Source organism: Littorina saxatilis, linkage group LG15, assembly GCF_037325665.1.
Source record: "Littorina saxatilis isolate snail1 linkage group LG15, US_GU_Lsax_2.0, whole genome shotgun sequence".
Lineage (NCBI taxonomy): Eukaryota > Metazoa > Mollusca > Gastropoda > Littorinimorpha > Littorinidae > Littorina > Littorina saxatilis.
This window is the reverse complement of record NC_090259.1, coordinates 27,253,473-27,267,548: the sequence shown is the minus strand read 5'-3', so window position 1 is coordinate 27,267,548 and position 14,076 is coordinate 27,253,473. Positions and strand designations below refer to the sequence as shown.

Below are 14,076 nucleotides of genomic sequence, written 5' to 3'. Positions count from 1 at the left end.
TGTCAAAAGAAGAATACAGAGTGATCTTCCATATGTTGTTCACGAGCAGTGTTCGCGAGACGAAAATGATTGCAGATTGGCCGACTTCGACAGTGATCTCCGTTCTGTTCTTCACAGTTATGATAAAGACATCGTTCTAAGGTCAAAATAAGTCGAAATTTTGGGACTGCTGCCGGAAGGAGACCGTAATATATGGTTGCATCACTGTAAAAAAAAAATCGTCTGCTCCAGCGAGGGCCAAAACCAAACGGTTGATTATCAAGTGACACTTATGCCATATTTAGAGTTTGCACAGTAAATACATCCGCGAAAAATAGCTCGCTTGAAACTGTCTAAAATAAAAATTCCTCTGTAATTTAAAAATTACAAAACACCATGAAAAATCATTATCGACGATCGCGAATCTCCTTACATCCTTAACACATTACAAAAAGCTCTAAATATGTACAAAAATCGGTTTCCTTGCCAGACAAGGAAACTCAAGGCATCCTGTCAGGGAGAGAATGAGCCGAACTCATTTTGACCTGAGGTCAGGATGGCGCTGAGTAGGATAATACGCTTTTCTGTATCTCTATTCTTTTTAGCGTACTGAGATTGTGTTTAATCCAAACATATCATATCTATATGTTTTTGGAATCAGGGACCGACAAGGAATAAGATGAAATTGGTTCTAAATCGATTTCGGACAATTACTTTTAATCATAATTTTCATATTTTTAATTTTCAGAGCTTGTTTGTTATCCAAATATAACATATGTATATGTTTTTGGAATCAGAAAAGGACGAAGAATAAGATGAAATTGTTTTTGGATCGTTTAAAAAAAACAAACTGAAATGCAATACCAAAGTCCGGCCTTCGTCGAAGATTGCTTTGCCAAAATTTCAATCAATTTGATTGAAAAATAAGAGTGTGACAGTGCCGCCTCAACTTTTACAAAAGGCCGGATATGACGTCATAAAAGACATTTATCGAAAAAATAAAAAAAATGTCCGGGGATATCATTCCCAGGAACTCTCATTTCAAATTCATAAAGATCGGTCCAGTAGTTTAGTCTGAATCGCTCTACACACACACACACAGACACACACACACATACACCACGACCCTCGTCTCGATTCCCCCTTGACTAAATGTAAACAAGTCGCGTAAGGCGAAAATACAACATTTAGTCAAGTAGCTGTCGAACTCACAGAATGAAACTGAACGCAATGCAACGCAGCAAGACCGTATACTCGTAGCATCGTCAGTCCACCGCTCATGGCAAAGGCAGTGAAATTGACAAGAAGAGTGGGGTAGTAGTTGCGCTGAGAAGGATAGCACGCTTTTCTGTACCTCTCTTCGTTTTAACTTTCTGAGCGTGTTTTCAATCCAAACATATCATATCTATATGTTTTTTGGAATCAGGAACCGACAAGGAATAAGATGAAAGTGTTTTTAAATTGATTTCGAAAATTTAATTTTGATCATAATTTTTATATTTTTAATTTTCAGAGCTTGTTTTTAATCCAAATATAACATATTCATATGTTTTTGGAATCAGAAAATGATGGAGAATAAGATGAACGTAAATTTGGATCGTTTTATAAAAATTTTTTAATTTTTTTTTTACAATTTTCAGATTTTTAATGACCAAAGTCATTAATTAATTTTTAAGCCACCAAGCTGAAATGCAATACCGAAGTCCGGGCTTCGTCGGAGATTACTTGACCAAAATTTCAACCAATTTGGTTGAAAAATGAGAGCGTGACAGTGCCGCCTCAACTTTCACGAAAAGCCGGATATGACGTCATCAAAGACATTTATCAAAAAAATGAAAAAAACGTCTGAGGATATCATACCCAGGAACTCTCATGTCAAATTTCATAAAGTTCGGTCTAGTAGTTTAGTCTGAATCGCTCTACACACACAGACAGACAGACAGACAGACAGACAGACAGACAGACAGACACACATACACCACGACCCTCGTCTCGATTCCCCCCTCTATGTTAAAACATTTAGTCAAAACTTGACTAAATGTAAAAAAGTGTGTACCTGATCGACCAAGGCATTTTAAGTGTTTGTTTGTTTTAGAAATATTCAAAAGTTGTTCTCGCATGGCGGACGTCTTTGGTGAGATCTAGATGCTGAATGAGATGTTGATATTGGAACAACTGGTGTCCTTTACTTTGAGGTTACCTCAATTTTGGGAGACCCTGTTTGATGTCATTTTATCCCGTATTTAAGTACGGGATACCCCAAAGAAAAGGTCAAAGGGCATATGTATCACCGCGTGTCGACTGATTGTAATGGTGGTTGAGCCTTTGTAGTTATCATGTCCTTGTGGTACAGATGAAAGCGTTCATTGTGTTAAGTCGGAGATCTGGACAAAGCTGCGCGAGACCGAAGCAGAATGTGTTGTAAGGAACACAAGCTATCAAGCAGCAAGCTATGTGTTATGGTCCATAGATACACAGGCGCGGGTGAGGGAGCTCACACTCAAGAAAAATACGCACAGTGCTCGACACGACATGAAGGGCGACAAGAGACAGTTTTTATTTTTGGGTGATAAATAACATGAGAATGATTAGAATGATGATGCCATTGGTTTCCATTACGGTTTGAGACTATGCGACAGGGCAGCACTCTGTGCGTACTGGCTTCAACCAGCGCGTTGGCCAGGAAAGCACGCTCTGGACACCCTCACAGTCACATCCTTCCCATCGGGACCATAGCATTTTTATGGGTAATAGCCGCCACAGCCCGAAAAAAACAAATGGCTCTGATGGGATTCGAACCCACGACATCCCGGGCCGCAGCCACACCACGGGGGCCGGTATTCCAAATGTGTTGGCACTTAGTCTCGTTTCCATTGGTTTGGTGCAGGCTATGCTTTGCTTTTTCTTTTTATATTTAGTCAAGTTTTGACTAAATATTTTAACATCGAGGGGGAATCGAAACGAGGGTCGTGGTGTATGTGCGTCTGTCTGTGTGTGTGTGTGTGTGTGTAGAGCGATTCAGACTAAACTACTGGACCGATCTTTATGAAATTTGACATGAGAGTTCCTGGGTATGAAATCCCCGAACGTTTTTTTCATTTTTTTGATAAATGTCTTTGATGACGTCATATCCGGCTTTTCGTGAAAGTTGAGGCGGCACTGTCACGCCCTCATTTTTCAACCAAATTGGTTGAAATTTTGGTCAAGTACTCTTCGACGAAGCCCGGGGTTCGGTATTGCATTTCAGCTTGGTGGCTTAAAAATTAATTAATGACTTTGGTCATTAAAAATCTGAAAATTGTAAAAAAAAATAAAAATTTATAAAACGATCCAAATTTACGTTTATCTTATTCTCCATCATTTGCTGATTCCAAAAACATATAAATATGTTATATTCGGATTAAAAACAAGCTCTGAAAATTAAATATATAAAAATTATTATCAAATTTTTTTTTTCGAAATCAATTTAAAAACACTTTCATCTTATTCCTTGTCGGTTCCTGATTCCAAAAATATATAGATATGATATGTTTGCATTAAAAACACGCTCAGAAAGTTAAAACGAAGAGAGGTACAGAAAAGCGTGCTATCCTTCTCAGCGCAACGAATACCCCGCTCTTCTTGTCAATTCCACGTGCACTGCCTTTGCCACGGGCGGTGGAGTGACGATGCTACGAGTATACGGTCTTGCTGCGTTGCGTTGCGTTCAGTTTCATTCTGTGAGTTCGACAGCTACTTGACTAAATATTGTATTTTCGCCTTACGCGACTTGTTTCTGTTTCTGTCCTCGGTGCAAGAGCCCATTTAGGATACGGAGTGGTAATACGCTATAGTGGTGCAGGCGTGCGGAATATTTCTTTTATTCGGCATGATAATCAGATAAACGCATTAAGCTGAACTGAATCAGGTCTAAGCTCTTCCCGTCTCCATCCACAGACCACGAGGGGGCAGCCGACAGCAGGTGAAAGCCTTGACCGGATGGCCCAAACCATCCACCCACAGCCCCACAGTCAGAGGGGTAGCAGTGATCAGAGGTGCTGAACGGCTTAGGGTCCGGAGAATTGTAGAACGGGTTGTCTGCTCCATACTCATTCCAGAAATCTCTGAAGTTCAGCTGGTAGTCGGACGCCTCAGACCCAATGGTGAAATTCTTCATGAAAGCTTTAGCTTCGGAATTCCAGCTGTTGTATTTGAAAAAGACGTTGAGGTAGTAGTCGCCCTGGCTTGTAAGCGTGTGTAGGTTTTCCAGGCCAATGAAGAAGTTCTCTGGCTCAGAGTCTGGCGACCCGAAGCCGTTCTTGGCGTCTGCCCATCGGTAGTCAGCCCAGCTTCCAAGTTCTATTTTTCGAAGCATGGCGTTGGTTACACCCTCTTGATTAAAGTGACATTTCACCTGCGACAGTGAATGAAGAACGGAGTGATTGTAGTCTCTCTCTCTCTCTCTCTCTCTCTCTCTCTCTCTCTCTCTCTCTCTCTCTCTCTCTCTCTCTCTCTCTCTCTCTCTCTCTCTCTCTCTCTCTCTCTCTCTCTCTCTCTCTTCATTCCGCCTGTAATAAAATCATTAACCTCACTAAAGAGTTTTAAACAAGCTCTGCATAATCATTTTAATTTATGTCTACCTAGATGGCTATACTAGTCTTAATCACGTGCAAGTAGCTGTCAACAATTGGCAAAGCTTTATGAATTACACAAATATGTTCTTTATTATATGTATTATGTGGAATTTATGTTGCGATTTTCCATCAACATCATCATCATCATCATCATTATCATCATTATCATCATCATCATCACTTGATCATCATCATCATCAACATCTTCATCATCATCATTTACACCATATAATCATTATTAGCATTTGTGTAAACGTTGGTATCGTGTGAATTTTACCGTCGATCACTTTACATGTGTGACCTCAATTAACATGTTGCATGTTTCGCTTTCGATTTGTATGTTGCTTACTTTGTCATTTTGTTGTTTATGTTTATTTGCTTGTTTGCTTACTTGTCGATTGTTTGCTGGTTCGTTCGTTTACTTTGTTTATTTGTCATGTTGCTTTACTTGTTTATCATTTATTAGACATTTGTATTAGAAGTAAGGACCGGTTGTAAGAAAAGGCGTCGCCTTAAACCTCTATCCTTGAAAAATAAAGTTCCATCATCTCTCTCTCTCACACACGCACGCAAACACACACGCACGCACGCATGCATCCGCACACATGAACGCGCGCATGCAAACGTACCCCTGCGCACACATTTAGATATCATAATCAAAAAGAAAGAAACCCAAACTGTCAGAATTATCAAATATCTAGGAGAAAAAAATGCTGTCAAATTTACCAATTTGGCAAATATAATTAAGACTTCTTCATCCTTTATCATGGGCTGAAACTCCTACGTTCACTCATGTTTTTTAACGAGTGGGGTTTTACGTTTATGACCGTTTTTACCCCGCCATTCACGCAGCCATACGCCGCTTTCGGGGGATACTTGAGTCTGAGCGTCGAAGTGCAACACCAAAAGATGTCCGTCATAAAAATAGTGTGAGTTATCATACCCGCTATTATTAGGTTTGCAGTGTACATGTCGTTCAACACAAGGGATAATTATATGTTACATTGTGGTACACACCTTGAAACTGTGGGCTGAATTGACAGGTTGAATGTCGTAGACTCCATCTTGCCCTGGCATCGTCTGACGGTAGCCCTGTTCTACAGCTGCTTCGCTGCAGTCTGAGCAATTGAATAAGACAGTTACTCACAGAAGAAAGCTAAACGAAGCAACAACATTCACACATTACTGCCTTTGTACACACTCGCACAAACACACACGCACAAAACCATACACACAGACGGGAGCATCTCGTTACTTCCCCGTATCGTTACTCCCCCGGCTCGGTACTCCCCAGGCTCGTTACTAACCCTATTACTAACCCTAACCCTAACCCTAAGGGGGAGTAACGAGCCGGGGGAGTAACGAGCTGATCCCCACACAGACACGCACGCACAGAAATGCACACACACACACACATACAGGCACGTACGAAGAAAAACACGCACACACACACACACACACACACACACACACACACACACACACACACACACACACACACACACACACACACACACACACACACACACACACACACACACACACACACACACACACACACACACACACACACACACACACACACACACACACACACACACACACACACACACACACACACACACACACACACACACACACACACACACACACACACACACACACACACACACACACACACACACACACACACACACACACACACACACACACACACACACACACACACACACACACACACACACACACACACACACACACACACACACACACACACACACACACACACACACACACACACACACACACACACACACACACACACACACACACACACACACACACACACACACACACACACACACACACACACACACACACACACACACACACACACACACACACACACACACACACACACACACACACACACACACACACACACACACACACACACACACACACACACACACACACACACACACACACACACACACACACACACACACACACACACACACACACACACACACACACACACACACACACACACACACACACACACACACACACACACACACACACACACACACACACACACACACACACACACACACACACACACACACACACACACACACACACACACACACACACACACACACACACACACACACACACACACACACACACACACACACACACACACACACACACACACACACACACACACACACACACACACACACACACACACACACACACACACACACACACACACACACACACACACACACACACACACACACACACACACACACACACACACACACACACACACACACACACACACACACACACACACACACACACACACACACACACACACACACACACACACACACACACACACACACACACACACACACACACACACACACACACACACACACACACACACACACACACACACACACACACACACACACACACACACACACACACACACACACACACACACACACACACACACACACACACACACACACACACACACACACACACACACACACACACACACACACACACACACACACACACACACACACACACACACACACACACACACACACACACACACACACACACACACACACACACACACACACACACACACACACACACACACACACACACACACACACACACACACACACACACACACACACACACACACACACACACACACACACACACACACACACACACACACACACACACACACACACACACACACACACACACACACACACACACACACACGAGAAGTGAAGTAGCAAAGCCGTTTTGGGTCCGTAGGATGTCCTTGCACATTTTTATATTTAGTCAAGTTTTGACTAAATATTTTAACATCGAGGGGGAATCGAAACGAGGGTCGTGGTGTATGTGCGTGTGTGTGTGTGTGTGTGTCTGTGTGTGTGTGTGTGTAGAGCGATTCAGACTAAACTACTGGACCGATCTTTATGAAATTTGACATGAGAGTTCCTGGGTATGAAATCCCCGAACGTTTTTTTCATTTTTTTGATAAATGTCTTTGATGACGTCATATCCGGCTTTTCGTGAAAGTTGAGGCGGCACTGTCACGCCCTCATTTTTCAACCAAATTGGTTGAAATTTTGGTCAAGTAATCTTCGACGAAGCCCGGGGTTCGGTATTGCATTTCAGCTTGGTGGCTTAAAAATTAATTAATGACTTTGGTCATTAAAAATCGGAAAATTGTAAAAAAAAATAAAAATTTATAAAACGATCCAAATTTACGTTTATCTTATTCTCCATCATTTGCTGATTCCAAAAACATATAAATATGTTATATTCGGATTAAAAACAAGCTCTGAAAATTAAATATATAAAAATTATTATCAAAATTAAATTGTCCAAATCAATTTAAAGACACTTTCATCTTATTCCTTGTCGGTTCCTGATTCCAAAAACATATAGATATGATATGTTTGGATTAAAAACACGCTCAGAAAGTTAAAACAAAGAGAGGTACAGAAAAGCGTGCTATCCTTCTTAGCGCAACTACTACCCCGCTCTTCTTGTCAATTTCACTGCCTTTGCCATGAGCGGTGGCCTGACGATGCTACGAGTAAAATGGCATTGCGTTCAGTTTCATTCTGTGAGTTCGACAGCTACTTGACTAAATATTGTATTTTCGCCTTACGCGACTTGTTTACATTTAAGATTGTTTAGCCTTATATGTAAAGGTGTTCCTAGTTCTCGATCTGCCCTTGATTCCTCCCTACAAACGTTTGCCTCGCTCCTCCCCCCCCCCTGCTCTGCTCTCTCGCTCGCTCTCTCGCTCGCTCTCTCGCTCGCTCTCTCTCTCTCTCTCTCTCTCTCTCTCATTCTTGAAAATGGACTGGTTAAAGAATTGATATTCATTGAAGCAACTGACCCCTCATTAAGCGATGGCACGTCTCTCCAGCATAAGGGAGAGGGCACCAACATCTCGTGCCGTTGAAGGTCCCTCCGTTCTGACAAGCGTATGTCGTGGTGTCAGGGCCGGTCTCAGGGGTTGTGAACGATGACGTCTGTTCATCGTCTTGTTGCAATGACGACGAAAGTTTGTTCAGCTGCAATTCAAAAGCAGCACGTCTAGCAAAACAACAGTGCAACTAAACTACCAACCAACCAATTCACCAACCATAAAAACAACGACACAAGAAAAACAAACGTATACACTAGCAATTCATTTTGAAGAATTAATGTACAGCCTGCGAAAGTATGACAAGACGCAAACACGAAGTGGATCCTTGATTATGAATGGTTGACACCCGTCACCGTGTGTGAAAATTAAAAGAGATATTCCTCACCAAGGAAAAACTGTCTCAGATTGCCCCAAGAGGGGCTTGGAATTGTGTCACCATACACAAGGAATACCGTAAACACTGTGTCTTAAACGGCGTTATTCAAATTGTATACACTGTGTTTTGGCTCACTTGGCAGACTCTCCTTGTATCGTGTCTTAGTTTTCGCTTTGTTTCCTGACAGCAGTGAAACGAACGTGGATTAATACAGATCAGAGTATATTTGTTTTATTATGTGCCAAACGTGTGAGTCCGCCAGTTCTGCAAAGAACTATGACGATGAACTAAATCGGGGAAGAGTTTGCATAACAAAACCGTTGTATTGTATGTCCTATTTTCGTTATTTAAATGAATTAGCATATTTACAGGCACTTTTACATAAATTATTGCACGTGCGTCTGAATTGCAGTACGGTCAGTGTTCCTTGGACTTCTTAAGGTCAAATTCACCAGAAAACATTTCGAAATTGGCGTCTTAGATAGTATCTGTTTTATTGATATGATTCTGCACGCACGATGTTAACCCGTGATTTGTAAAAAAAACATTTTGCAAAAACATTTGACAAATTACGTCGAACCGAAAACTATGTAAATATGTACAAAATATCGCATTCCACAAAGTAATGCCTTTTATTATTGATGATATTTGTTGTTAAGAGCCTATATGCTGGGTGGTCGGGGTGGTTTGGGCCCGATAGATAAAATATTACGATTTTTAGTATAACAAAGAAAACAAAACCGAATTTCCCAGCGATGGGACAATAAAGTAAAGAAGAAAAAAAATGAAAAAAAATCCAATAGATCCCTTGACTTTGGGGTAGCGCGACTCGCAAAAATATATATAAATCTAATAGATCCCTTGACTTTGGAGATGACAAGAAAATATCGGGCGCATTTACCTGATTTGTAAAGCATTTTACAAATCGCGGGGCGCGCCCCCTGATTTGTAAAAATATTTTACGAATCTAGCTAAAAATCCCCTGGCCAAATGAAAGGGAAACCTTTTAGTCGCCAATGATTTCCTTTTAAATTTTTGATGCTTTAAGTGTGCTTTTGGAGCCAGAAACGGTCAATGAAAACAAAACACCTTTGCATTTTTGCCGTTAGCTTTGCATGACCGACGTAAAAACAAACTGCTCCAAAACAATAATGACATGACTAGCTCTGAGAGAGCAGTCGGGAAATCTGCTTTCTTTCTTTATTTGGTGTTTAACGTCGTTTTCAACCGTTCAAGGTTATATCGCGACGGGGGAAATCTGCTGCAATTTGTGAAATATTTGTTTGGTGAAAGGGAATCAAATTTGTTGAAACACTTGAACACACCTTCTTCATGAAGTAGCAGCCTTCATCAGGTTGGTTGTCGTGTGAACACAGGACGTTGGGCATGACTTCCTTTATCTCACACAGCACGCCTCCGTCCACTCCCCTGTCCGGGCACACAGTGACGCCTCGGCACTGGGCACTCTGCGAACATTGCCTCCCACACTCCAACGCAGACCTGGACCTCAATACATTTGGAGAAGATTGTATCCCTAGTGCTGGGGCCTGGCACACATGGTACACGCCAACGTCCTCGATGGTTGAGGACAATGATGTTGTGTCGGTAGTTTGAGCGGTGATGTGGCTTAGTGGGAACCCGGTGAGTAGGAGGATCAGCAGCTCTGTTTGGATCTCCATGATGACCGTGTGTGTGCTGCGTGGGATAGATGATTTTTCAATACGAATAACAACAAGATATACTTTATTGTTAATTAAAATGAGAACATTACATTGGAAAATTGACTCGTGTAAGCCACAGGAGCTTGTATGGTGTAAGCCTACTAGGTTTTCAGCTGATTACAGATCTGAAAAGAGCCTTGTTTGGCGCAGATGACACAAGTCATACTAGAAGTTCATGTTTTGAATGATACAATCTGGCACATGAGTTTTTCTTTTTCGTAAAAAAATCACTATGGTCAATCAGTTTTGTAGTTACCTACATTTTCGTGATTTTTTTTCATATTAAGGCCAGACACAAAAAGTACATGTTCATGACTATTGTTTTCTGTTTCTTAATGCCGGTTTTGTTTCTGTCTGAAACAGTTTCGAATACAGATTTTAAAAGTGTTTCCGAACATGATTTCATGTATTCGAATTTTCATGCAATCTATTCAGTATATCCACTAAAGTACATATGCGATAGAGGAACTTTTTGATTTTTGCAGTTTTGTTGTTGTAATTCTTTTTGTTAGTTTTGTAGGTGTCTTTTGTATGTTCTTAAACGTTTGCGTGAAACATAATAAAAAGTTGTGTTTTTATCAACGAATTCCTGTGCAAATAAGATACCAACCAGCATACATAATTTCAAAACTGTATCCCTTTTCAAGAAAAAAAGTCTGAACATCTTAAAAAGTAGAAATAATGCCAAGAACCCATTTTGACCAAAAAAATGTCAAAAACAAAAGCTTTCCAGAAACTATTGTCAAACCGGTACTTTCTGTAAATGGGCGATACCGATTTATATTTTACACTCACAGCTTTACGACTTGCTATTCTGTTAAGAAGACACTCAGGCCCTTTCAACCATTTGCATGGTGTTTTAGTTTTCCCTCCCAATTTTAAAACACAAGACCACAGGATGTTGCAATAAATCTGGAGTATGCTGTGCAAACCTGCTTCAGTACATTTATACATTTCATGATGAATATATACGGTAAAAAGTTGCTCTGTGACAAGGAGCAGACTTTTACTTCTATCAATATTTGTCAAATTTTAAAAGTATAACAAAAATTGTACCGGCACGATTGGCCTAGTGGTAAGGCGTCCGCTCCGTGATCGGGAGGTCGTGGGTTCGAACCCCGGCCGGGTCATACCTAAGACTTTAAAATTGGCAATCTAGTGGCTGCACTCCGCCTGGCGTCTGGCATTATGGGGTTAGTGCTAGGACTGGTTGGTCCGTGTCAGAATAATGTGACTGGGTGAGACATGAAGCCTGTGCTGCGACTTCTGTCTTGTGTGTGGCGCACGTTATACCGTATTTTCCGGGTTACAAGGCGCTACAGCGCATAAGGCGCACCCCCTTCTTTAAAAAAAAAAATTGTAATCCAGTCACCCATTGTGCGCAGGGGGCCGATAGGGCGCACCAAAATTGAAAAAGTATACCGGTAACAAACGGTCGAAGAATGAAAATAAGCCGCACATCAAAGGAAGAATACAGAGTGGAAATATGTGTGCTCTGTGTGCGCGGCGAGATCAAAGGCAGGTCCATTGTGATAGCTGGGTTGCCTTGTTTATAGACACTGACCTTCTTCCCAGAGGTCAATGACCCAGTTTTAGCTATGAGAGGTGGTTCCCCTGTTATATCTGAGAGAGGAAACACTTCCTGCACCGGGGTCAGTGACCGAGTTTAACCTATGGGGCGGTCTCTTTGATGTCTTGAGAGGAAACTTGGCCAGGGTAGTACATGTACCCAGTAGCTGAAACATGCATTATCACAAGTTGTTTGACTGGTACTTAGGCGGTCTCTGATTTTTTTCGTATTTCATACACGGATTAGGCGCTTCCTTATACAAGGCGCAGGGGTCAAACTCGAGGAAAAAAGTCGCGCCTTATGACCCGGAAAATACGCACGTTATATATGTCAAAGCAGCACCGCCCTGATATGGCCCTTCATGGTCGGCTGGGCGTTAAAGGCACAGCTCCGCAAACCATCACAGAGCTCCCCGAGCGTCTACATACAGTACAAACATACTTCCATTTGAACGCTCACCAAACGGGAACATCCTGGCTGCTTTCTGTCGAGCGTGAGAAATTTTCAAAGAATTTATTTTCGTGGACTTGGTCCTCGACAACAATGGCGCCTCGTTTTGGTGCTGGACGGCTGTTATGAATACTCGCCAATACCGGAAATCACGCCCGGACAGTAAGCCTCCCGTAAACCATCACAGATACTGTCAGGCTTTTACACACAGTACAAACACCCTTCCATTTGAACGCTCACCAAACGGGAACATCCCAGGTGCCCTACGTAAAGAGCGAGCAATTTTTAAAGAATTAATTTTGCAGATTGTCTCGAACACTTTTTGGACCCATCCTGGGGAGTTATGCATGAGTGACGTCTAAACGTTTAGGCGGCGTGCAAACAGCGAGTGCAGCCAACCGCGAGATACACGGTATGCACGGGTGGCGACTACAAGCTTGTATCACCGAAACTGGCGACTAAATTTAGACGTGCTCCGGAGGTCGTCTAAATGGTTTACACGCCGACTTCAGTGAACAGAATGGCCATTTTCATGGTTTTCCGCCATCAAAGTCGACGAATTTTTTCGCCGTAATCGTTTTTAGACAGAACCCAATAGTTGGAAGTGCTGGACTAAAAATTATTTTTTTTTTGCGAGATTCACTTCCCTTGTCATATTATTTTAGAACCAACACCGATAAGATTAGCGAAGACATCTTTGATTCGTTTCAGAGCAAAGTAGCACTGACCCATATTTCACTGGTGCCGTTTTTGACTCTCAGCTTTTACGCGACAGGCACCCTCTTGCTCGTTTCATCTTTTGCGCCTCCGTTTCTCCACGCTCTCCGTCCCACTGACCCATATTTCACTGCTCTCCGTCTCTGAATAGTCGAACTCCCCGTGCGAGGAAGCGGGAGGATGTTATCGAATGACCCTAGCGCATGCGCAAAGGAAGGAATTCCTCGTTATAAAAATAGATTGACTGGTGACCTTGCTTTACACGGCAACTTGAAAGTCGGCGGTCTGGTCGTCACCCGTGCATACCGACTGAGCGCCTGCGGTAGGCGGCGACTTTCAAGTCATGACTTCGCTGAAGTCGGCGTGTACTTTCGACGTCACTCATACATAACACCCCTGAACTCAGGTCAAAAATGAGTTACTTCCCTTCGGGTCTCATTCTATCGATGTAAACTGGCGATAGCCGTGGATCGATGATTATCAGAATGTTTTTGGACCGTGGTGCGTTTTTGCGCTGGACCTAACTTTTAAAATCTAAATAATAAATTGACAGCTTGTTACACAAACATTCTTTAATCATAAAATAATCTTTTTTCATCAAGACAAGATCAGTACAATTCGAAGTAGTGAAAGTTTAAAAAAAGAAAAGCCCGGAAGCA

The 14,076-nt window shown here is 42.1% G+C and overlaps 2 protein-coding genes across 3 annotated transcripts in view; one reads left to right on the top strand and one right to left on the bottom strand.

The window, feature by feature from the left end:
- Positions 1-14,076, top strand: part of LOC138948962 (coiled-coil domain-containing protein 18-like) — a 170,636-nt gene that overhangs the window by 32,539 nt on the left and 124,021 nt on the right. The gene's annotated exons all lie outside the window — the stretch shown is intronic.
- On the bottom strand, positions 3,748-13,814 carry LOC138948954 (uncharacterized). The gene is made up of 5 exons (XM_070320629.1): positions 13,429-13,814; positions 10,285-10,654; positions 8,551-8,728; positions 5,610-5,710; positions 3,748-4,372 (listed from the first exon to the last, which is right to left on the bottom strand). The coding sequence occupies exons 2-5, from the start codon at positions 10,636-10,638 to the stop codon at positions 3,839-3,841; spliced, it is 1,167 nt and encodes a 388-aa protein (XP_070176730.1). The 5' UTR covers positions 10,639-10,654; positions 13,429-13,814; the 3' UTR covers positions 3,748-3,838.